The following is a 10,736-nucleotide window of genomic DNA, read 5'->3' as shown; positions in this document are numbered from 1 at the left end:
TCTTTTTTTTTTTTTAGGCAAAGCAACCCTGGGTTGACCTCATAAATTGCAAGGACATTGTCAGTTTGCAATCCCTTATTTTTATTTTTTACACCTACAGTACCTGGTCTTCCTAGGAGGTCTCCTATCCAAGTACTAATCTTGCTTAGCTTCCGAGATCAGACGGGATCAGGCTTGTTCAGGGTGACATGGCCGTAGTAAATAGTCTATGGACTTTCTACTGCTCAGCCACATCTAGCTTGTTCTGTCCTTTGTGAAATGACGGTGGAGGACAGGGGAGGAGGAACCAGACATTTAAGTTTTAATAACTACAAAGGATGTCATTTCCAGTATATATATTAATATTTGAACATTCTTTTATCACAAATCTCTTTTAAAGCATCTGTTTCGTGGATAGAAAATCATCTTTTATCGCTGAGGAAACTGATGGGTTTTTTTGGGGAGATGAGTATCTCTTCGTGTTTGTTTATTCCTGGTTGCCTTCCCCCAACCTCATTGGTTTGGTCTCTCTCATTGGCATCAGAGACTTTCCTTCTGATGTCTGGTAAGCTACAAGATAACTTGTCTTCCTCAGATTGAGAGAGGGACTAAAAGCTGCCTGAAAGCTTTGGCATACAGATGGGCTTCGTGTTTTTTAACTTCCCTGCACAGTGATACAGGTGGAATCTCTGATATCACTACCTTTGGGTCCTTCCTCTTGGCTGGTAAGATTCTTCACAGAAGACTCTTCCAATCCCTTGTGTGAAGGGGAAGGTTTGGCTGCTAGCATTCTGGGAACCAAATAAAAAGAACAGTGCTGGGGAACTCTCCATTCATCATTCAGTGAGCAGTCATTCAACCCTCCTGTTTTTGGTAAAGTGTCCACGTCCATGTCCCCAGTCCAGAGATATTTGTTTTCCCCTCTCCAGAGAATAAACTTCCAGTCTACTGCCAGGGTACAGATGGAGCAGTCACCCAGTGGCACAGAGCAGATGAGATTTTGAGAAGCTTTTTAGACAAGACTCTTCGTCTGTGTACCCTCCCTTTCCTGGAGGCACCTGGTACTGCCAGTTTCTGAGACTTGAGGATTCTGTGGTATAAATCAGGTTAGTTTTCATTTCCCCATTGCAAACTAATAACATAGCTTTTCTGGTCTAAGTCCATTATCGCTTCCCCATCTGCTTTCTAGCTTTTAAATGTTGTTGCTATTGTTTCCTTCCTCTCTGTTTTCTCTGTCCTCATATGTTCATGCTTAAAAAAATTCCTTTATTATAGTTTTAGTGGAGTTTCAAAGATAGCAAAAATGTGTCACCTTACCTGTAGCCCACATAGCTATTTTATTTATTTTTACTTTGTTTTTAACTTTATTGTTATAAAATACATATGACATAAAATTGGCCATTTAAAACATTTTTAAGTGTACAATTCAGTGGCATTAATACATTCATAATATTGTGCATCCCCTCCACCACCTATGCAAAATTTTTTATTACCCCAAACCCCAGTTGTTTTTTCTTTAATTTCTTTCAGCAATGTTTTGTACTTTTCAGAGTATGATATTTTATCTCCTTGGTTAAACTTATCCCTTATTTCACTCTTTTGGATACTATGGCAATGGAACTATTTTCTATTTTTTTAAATTAATTAAATTAAAAATTAAATTTATTGGAGCAACACTGGTTAATAACATTACATAAATTTCAGGTGTATGACTTTATAATACAACATCTGCACACTCTACTGTGTACTCACCACTCTAAGTCCAGTCTCCGTCTGCCACCTATGTTTGACCTTCTTTACCCACTTCGTCCTTCCCCACCCCCTTCTCCTCTGGTAACCACCATACATACATAGCCATGATCTACATTCACAGCCAGATACACTCATTATACAGTGAGCATTACTTAAAAATGTAAGCAAAGTATTTCAGAGTACATAAATACTATAAAGGTTTACAATTATAGATCCCAAACTGTAAAACAATGGAAAAATATTGCCTCTTCACTGACTGTCCCCCAGATTCCAGAACTATTCCAATTTGATAGCGTTCTTTTCTACTGTCGTTTCTTGTCTTAATACTGGCACTGTTTCTAAAAATATTTTTATTACTATTCTTTGCTGCCTCTGTTTAGAGCAAAAGCCTTTCCTCCTCTATTATCCTTTTATTACTTTGTTGACTGTTTTTCTTTTCCTTGACATTTCTGTCTTAGTATGAGAAGGATTTGGCTTCTCTTTTTTCTGAAAGGGAGTAGTAATACTCAGTTGTGTGTAATCCTTCATTTTTTCATTTCACAGATATGTATTGAGTACCTATCATAGGCCAGACCCTGTTCTAGGCAGTAGGGATAAAACAATGAACAAAACATTGCTCTCATAAAGCTTGTATTCTAGTGGGAGGGACAGGCAATAAATATGTCAAATGGAGTCTGGTATATTAAAAACGAAAACAAAGACAGGGCTATAGAGAGTGACAGGGTTGGGTAGGGATATTAGTTAGAATATAAGGTGATCAGCTTCTTTTAAAAGGTGACATCTGAACAGAGATATAGGGAGCAGCTCTATGGAGATTTGTGGTGTGAGTATCCCAAAAAGAAAATAACAAGTGCAGAGGCCTTGAGGAGGGAGCACGCTTGGCAGAGGGGAGCAGAAAAAGCTTTGTTTCTTGCTCCTTGTTTACTATTTTTGCCATGGTTTACTCTTCACAAGATTCTGGTATAACCCTTCAGATTTGAACAGACTCAGATTCTAATTTATATGAAAGGCTGAGATTATTTTGAGTCCAGTGGATAAATGGAAATGTTATTGTTAAGGTAATAATTTGCTGCAATAAGCATTTTGGCTGAACAAAGACTTGCAAGCAATCTAAATTACAGATATATTGCTTAGTTTTGAGACAGAGGATAAAACAGTGAGAAGATTTTAGAGCCAGATCTGGTTTTGAGTCCTGGTTCTATGCTTACTTGCTGTTAAGTGATCTTGCATCAGAGTTCTAGATGTTAGTACATATACATCCTTTTAATCTAATGTTATAATGTGAAAGTATCATAGTGATTATGGGAAAAGATAATGGCTTGGGAAGCAGAAATTCTGAGTTAAACATTTTTGTTGCCACTTATTAAATATGTAGTCTTAGACAAGTCATTTAAAAGTCTTAGTTTCCTTATCCGTAAAAAGAAAAAATACCTACTTCATAACATTATAGTGACATAATGACCTATACATGTGAAAGACAACTGTGTACTATAAAATGTTAAATTAAGATACACATATTTTTTAACTACCCATAGAGCTTTCAAATATATTTTACTCAAAATTTTTATCTAAGCACTTTCAAAATTTACTTAATTTTACCTTTTGCTTTACCTATTCATTTGTAGTTAAGAACTGCATGCAAAATTTATTCTTCGAGGTCAGTTTCCTATTTTGGCCTATGGTAAACTTTATAAAGTTACTTTTTATCTTTTAAATTACACAGCAAAATTCAATGGGTATGAACAACTCAACTTGAAATTCTCAAAAAGGATCAGAATGCAGATTTTCATTTTACTTTATTTCATGTAGATGACCATTTTGCAATCGAAAATATGGGCACTTGGAGAAAATAATCTGAAAGGATAATTAATATTTATTTTATATACTTCAGTAACTGTTAATGACTAGTATTTTTTTGCTTGCCTATCTTTGTTTTCTTAACCTATATTGCTTATTAGCTAAATCACTGCATGCAAAACATAAATTTGCGGTCATATTTGTTATCAATATTTTACATATAGTCTTCAAGACTGTAGTAGAGAGAGACTATTTTATTTCTAAGTATCATATTGTTAGCAATTCGTTAAAAGCAGCCATATGTTGCTGAACAAGAATTTACAAGGCAATCCTAAAGCTAAAATCTTTAAAACACCCTCAATGGTCTTCAACAATAATTTACACGAGATTTAACAGAATGGAACTTACTCCATGCCCTGTGCAGTCTGCCGTGCAATATCTATAAGTTTGATCATCTCAAATTTGGTCTCAATGATGTGGAGGTGGTGATATAAGCTGGAGCCCTCACACCACTGGGTAACAATAGCCAGCTGTGGCTTTGTTGAATAGCCCATGAAGAGTAGGATATTCACATGTCGCGTTTTCCTGTAAAAAGAAATGTGACAGTAAACAGTAAACATTGATATACTTCAGCATATATTAAAAAAGAGACAGAAGCAGTCTACTTATCAGTAAGATGTTGCCAGAAAAAGGTATTTGTAAAAAAAGGCAACAGAAGGATAAATTTAGAAGGGACTTTAGTAAATTTCTAGTCTAACATTTTACTTTTTTCAGAAATATCTTTTTTAATATACCTGAGGTTGCTTAAATATCTTCAATTATGGGAAGCTTATTACTGAGACTGAAGGCTATTTCCCACCATTTTTTTTTTTAAGTGGTTCTAGTATTAGAAAGTTTTTTGGGGTTGAGAAAAAAATCATTTTCCTACAATTTCCACCACTGGTTCCCTGTCTTGCTCTCTGGAACAAACGAGGGTAAGTGTGTCCCCTCTGGACCAAAACAGCCTCCTGTGGGCCAAGTATCCTCACTTCTGTCCACCACTTTTCCTGAGTCACAGGTTTAAAATCCTCCTCATACAAGTTGTCCTTGCCTGGACATACTTTAGTTGTTGGTGTTCTTCAAGTTCCAGAGCATGACATAATCTCTAAATGTGCTCTGATAAAATTACAATTTTCCGAGTATTATTTTCATATTTGGAAGCATTATTTCTCATAATCGCATACTACATTTTCATTAATTCACTCTAGGCTTAGTTCTTCTATCAGCTGTACAATATAATATTGTATACCACTTACAAGAATATGGCAAAAGACAAAATATACTCAAACTCTGTTTTATCCATTTTAAGTAAGTCTGTAGAGCTAACAGGAGCTACTACTGGAAAACAGGAGCTAATGAAGATAACTTCTCTGGAAAACAATAATGCACACAAACTCACCTGAGTACTCCTACTTCATTTTTGAAGGCCTGTAACTGCTGAGGTGTGGGTGCTGTCACATTCAACATCTTCACTGCCACATCACCTAAAAGGTAATTGTCATTCCAAATGTTATCTGATATTTTAAATTTAAAAATACAAAAAACTCTCGGGTATTTTCACTAATTACCACAGTCTTAAATTCATACCATTATTAAACTGTTTTATGATTTAATAAGTTATACTATAAGTTCCTTAACTGCATTAACTTTCTAGGGATGAAAACTAAAATAACAATGACACTCTCAGACTAGTATTTCAATATACCAATCCAAAAAAACAGCCAATTTTGTTTTTCTCCTAGAAATTTAGTTTAACCAATTAAGCACCCATAGTACTTCTCTGTTTTTTTTTTTAACAATATTAAATTAGATGCATTTACTAACTGAATATTAAAACTACATGTGATAGGTACGATGGAGCTTGGCTAAAATAGAAAACTACAAAACTTTTTTATCAGAGTAGTTAACATTTTTAAAAAGTCTATAGATCACTTATTGCTTTTGCTTAGAAAAGTTATTGAAATTGTAATCATAATTAAAAAAATAACTTTATATGAAACGGGAAGAACTCATATATACTGCCAGTGGGTATGTAAATTGGTACAACTACTTGAAACACTGTTGGCAGTAACTACTAATACTGAACATATGTACATCCAGTGGCCTCACAATTCTTTCCTAGCTATATACCAAGCAAAAATGGACACATATGTTAATCACATGATATGTATGCACTAAGAGAATTCAGAGCAGTAGCATTTGTAATAGCCCCAAACTGGAAACTATTCAAATACTCATCACACAGCAGACAGAAAAGGGAATTATTTTAGAGTCACACAGTGGAATACTATACAGAGCATGAATGACCTACAACTATACACTATAATAAGATAAATCATTCATAAACGATGTTGAGTGAAAGGGGCCAGACACAGAAGAGTACATGCTATGTGATTTCTTTATAGGCAGGATAGGGTCATCCCTGGGGAAGGAGGATATGAGGACAACTTCTACAGCACAGGTGTTGTTCTGTTCATTGAGTACAGATGTGTTCACTTTGTGAGAGTTCAGTTACTTGTACACTTATATGTACTTTTTGCCACGTATATTATGCTTTGATATAATTAACTTATTTTTTGTGGTTATCAAAGTAATACAGTGCTCACAGTAAAAAAAAATTAAACACTGAAAGCATAAAGCATAAAGAAAAAATCATGTCACTCAGAAATGACCACTGTTAATTAATATGCTGAGGTATATCCTACTAGGCTTTTATATGTATCAGCGTGATTTATGAATACATATGAAAAGATAACCTCAAAAGATATGTACTTAAAAACTGTTTTTAAAATTGTTATATATATTTCTTTGTTGCACCATAATATGGGATATTATACATGCTGCTTTGTAAAATTTATTACATCGTAGACACCTTTCTATAACAATAAACATAAATCTATCATATAAAATCATATATAGAGGTTATAAATTTACCTAATACTCTATTAATGGGCATTTATATTTATTTCCATTTTTCATTAATATTAAATCTCTAATGAATATCCTTGCATGCATATCTGCTTATTACTGTCCAATTACTTCCTCATTATGAAGGTCTACAAAAGGAACTGTTGGTTCGATATACATAATGCCAAACTGCCCTCCAGAAAATTTGTAGTAATTTAATTTCCCACCAGCAGTATTACAATCACAACTCTATATATAATGAATTAAAAAAAAAATCTTTGTCCAACTGAGAGGCAAATAATGATGTCTATTTTTTTGAATTTGCAGCTCTCTGATAACAAGTGAGGCTGAACATTTTTTATGTTTCCTTGTCATTTTTTGTTTTGGTAAGTAGACTTTTAACATGTTTACTTGTGGTTTATAATACAAATAAAATTATCAGCAGAAAAATTATCAGAGGAAAAAAATATCTTGGAGACTAGTTCACCTGAAGAATCATCATCATCTTTAAAAATTATTTCTTTAATATAATGATAGGAGCCTTGGTTGTTATGAATCCAGTTTTTATTTCCCATAATTTATTGGAAACATTTGCAGGACTCTTGAATATGATCAAAAAAGCTTAATAATGCCAACAGTGAATACTGTCTTTAACATTTTTTTATAAAAGCTATTAAACATATCCTATTACTATAACTTGCGACAAGGTCATCGTACTACATACATACCATGCCACTTTCCTTTGTAGACTGTCCCAAATGACCCAGATCCAATTCTTTGTCCCACTGTGATCTGCCCATCAGGAATCTCCCAATCATCACTTGAATCCCGTCTACCAAGTGTTTTCTTGATAAAAATAGTGCAAAGTCAAGCCAAAGCAAATAAAAAAGGAAAACTTTATGTTTCACACTAAGTACATTCATTTAGGCCTGAAAGGGACATATGTTAGGAAGAAATATGGTCTATTAAAGAAAAAAAAAAATACTCTGGAGTAATAATAATTAGAAGTATGATTCTCACAATACAGAACATAAACTGTAGACCTAAGCTAATATTAGAATAAAAAAATTTATTAAAAAATAGAAATTTATTGGGTATTACCAGAAATATGTATTACTAAAATCAATAAAATAGCCTTTTATCATCTGGAGGACTATTAGGGGCAAGATAAGTACTATACATTTGTGACTAGTTTTGATTCCAAAAGCCCAGAATTTAAGTTAACTTATTTTTACTATGGTAACTGCTAATTTATCTACTTACTCTCCCAGTAGTAAATTGTTAAATTTCCTCAAGTATCTTATCTGATACAGCCTCTCAAAACAATTATCCACATACACAAATAGTAGGGTAAAGGATCCAGCTATCTGACATATACTGTTAGTATACATTGCTAAAATTAAATTATTAGTTTTTAATTTAGATTTCTTTTGCAGCAGAAACTTATTCTTTCAAATAGTGAAGTATGTCATTTGGTAGATACTTGAATTTAGGACCAACCCTTTACAACATATATGCCTAATAATGCTTCCTAAAATATTAGCTTACTTTTTCCCTTATTTTAAAAACAGAACACTACAGTTGACTCTTGAACAATGTGGGGTTTAGGGGTGTCAGCTCCCCACCTCCTGCAGAGTCGAAAATCCACATATAATTTTTGATTTCCCCCAAAACTTAATTGTCCCGTGGTATCCACTGGGGATTGGTTTCACAACCAATACTGTGTTCGATCCTCACTGGCTGAATCATGGATGCGAAACCTGGGAATACGGAGGGCCGACTACTGACTGAAAAACATCCATGTGTGAGTAGACCCAGTCAGCTCAGATCTGTGTTATTCAAGAGTCTACTGTATTCTTACTTTTCCCAAACTGCCTTTTACTCAATTACATTAGAGTTGAGAGCAAGAATCTGTGTTGTTTGAATATGCTTCAAGCAAAAAATTACCAGATCTTAAATTTATTTGATTATGGGAATTCTGTGTCACATATGGACATGATCAAAATATCTAAAAGGTGACATTACATTTGGCTATGACTTCTATACAGAAAGAACTTAGAGGAAAAAAGATATTATATCCTCTTACCATTCGATTCCTGTCTTCTGAGGAAGAAGATGATTTCCGTTCCCGCTGAGGTCCTGGAGATTTCTGCAATGCTTTCACATTAGTGAGTGAGCCAGGTAATGAGGCAGGGGGGGTGGCAGACAAACCTGTGGTTGATCCTAAGTTAGTGAAAGGAAAAATGTATCCATTAAAGGAAGATCAAGTATGTTAATTTATTGGGGGCAGAGGGTGGGGGTTGATTTAGATTTATTTTAAAAATGCAGTGAATGTTCAAGTATTGATCTTTTAAAAAGGACAGGCCAAAAAGGGGCCTCGTTTGGTGATTAGTACTATAATTTTTTTAGTTCTTTGGCCATTGACCTTTAAAACATCTGATTACAGATACACACTTTGCTTATTGGTACATATTCTAAAAGAATCTCTCTAAAATAAGAGATAAAACCAAAAATTACTCCCAAAGTTCTGTTTCTTTAATTTAAAAAATCAAAAGGCAAAATCAATTTAAAAGCCCATATAAAAAATATACTTTTATTTTGTTACTCAGCAGCCAATCAATATAAAAAAAGATGGAAATCCTCAAATGAAAATATATTCTAACAATGACCTTAATGTTGAAAATACCTCACTTTTTAATATTATCCACTAAACAAATATTCTACAGCACATTCTACACTACCTAAGAGTGAGAGATACTGGTCAGTTTCCTTGTTTCCTTGAGGCTTATTCTACTAAACAAAGATTACCTGTTGCCTGCAGAATTTTAATGTAAACAAAGCCATGCAAGTTTCTCAGGACTCTGAAAAATCCCTGCCTTTATAAAATGAGAGCGAAATAAGTGATATGGCCTCTGAGCCAAGGTTCTACAAATGGAAATGTTCTATCAGCCATGTGAGCCCAAGGGGTGCATTCTTTGAAAGTACTTAGTTGGCAAGGTTGCATGCCTTTCTGATGGGTATTTTTCCAAATGCTGGCTCAGTGGCAATGATTCTAAGTTCATGTACAGTAGGACTTTGTTCGGAAGGGTTCAAGGCAAAGAGTCCTAATGGGGGCTACGTACAGTTAAGTAGGACTGAGATGTCAAATAATATTTGCATCTATGGAACAAAAAGACTCCAGGAGAATTTTTTAAAAAATGATTACTACTTGGGGTTGGCGGGGGAGGGAGTGACTATCTTTCCAAGAACAGGAATACCAATGGCAACATTTAAATGTTAAATCTGTGTGGAAATTTTATCATTACTACATCACCTATGTTATCATGTGGAATTCCCATGATCTCATGTATAATTTTCTAAAAGAAAATGGTATCTGGAATGTCTATTAACTAGAGCACATTCCATTTTCTACATTTCATATTAATATTTTCAACACCATAAAGCCTTAACTTTGCAATTCTGATCTACTCAGTACTGTATTCTATTATTTATTTTGATTACATTACTCAGTACTGTATGATTTCTAGCCCATTCTATGGATTTTCTGAGAAACAGTTGGGCTGAGAGTAAAAATCTGAACCACCTCCACACATTCAGAAAAAGTAACAGACACTAAGTAGCAAAAGCCAGTAAACATAATTCTTTAAAAATATTTATAGCAAGACATTTCTTTCAATTTTGACTTAAAATTTTAAAGATTAGTTTAACCACTAATTAAAGTATGGCAAGAAAAATGGTAGAGTAAAATTATACTGCTAACTTTTTCCTTATATTAGGTCATAACTGAAAATATTAATCTTCAAATTTTCGGAAGCTACAATATCCCTAATATATTAAAAATCATCTTTAAAGCTCCCTACCTTTGATATAATATAAAATATACAAAATAATTAAAAAAATATATAAAATATACGTCTTACATTTAAAAAGTACACTGCTGATATTACAAAAAATAAAGCCAAAAGTCTAGTATAAAATCTCATAATAAGGATTTCCATTTCCATTTTTACTTTAAAAAAACCCCCCACAAAACTTGATAACAAATATTAAGTCATCAATGTTATCACCTAAATGGATGAAAATAAAAGAAATTCAAACCGGAAAACCCCTCCCACACACATTATTTATTGCCACCCACTGAGTTTAAGAAGTTATCAAGACCAAAAAGTAACTAATGTAACAAAAAACAAGATGGAAATAACAGATTTTTCTTGCTTTTAAAATTTATGACAGACAGCATACAGAAAGCTTGTGGTAGTGAG

The 10,736-nt window shown here is 33.7% G+C and overlaps 1 protein-coding gene across 6 annotated transcripts in view; it reads right to left on the bottom strand.

Moving 5' to 3' along the window:
* BRAF (B-Raf proto-oncogene, serine/threonine kinase) overlaps positions 1-10,736 on the bottom strand; it is a 116,975-nt gene that overhangs the window by 32,302 nt on the left and 73,937 nt on the right. For all 6 annotated transcript variants that reach the window (XM_039860951.1, XM_039860947.1, XM_039860948.1 and 3 more), the window contains 4 exons: positions 8,561-8,697; positions 7,203-7,320; positions 4,967-5,051; positions 3,937-4,113 (listed from right to left, as the gene is read on the bottom strand). In XM_039860951.1, the coding sequence (XP_039716885.1) occupies positions 3,937-4,113; positions 4,967-5,051; positions 7,203-7,320; positions 8,561-8,697 (517 nt within the window). The remainder of the gene's footprint in view (positions 1-3,936; positions 4,114-4,966; positions 5,052-7,202; positions 7,321-8,560; positions 8,698-10,736) is intronic.

This window comes from Pteropus medius, unplaced genomic scaffold (genome assembly GCF_902729225.1).
Source record: "Pteropus medius unplaced genomic scaffold, Ma_sr-lr_union100, whole genome shotgun sequence".
NCBI classification, from domain to species: Eukaryota; Metazoa; Chordata; class Mammalia; order Chiroptera; family Pteropodidae; genus Pteropus; species Pteropus medius.
Note: the sequence above shows the minus strand (reverse complement) of the source record. Positions and strands in the feature narration are given on the sequence as shown.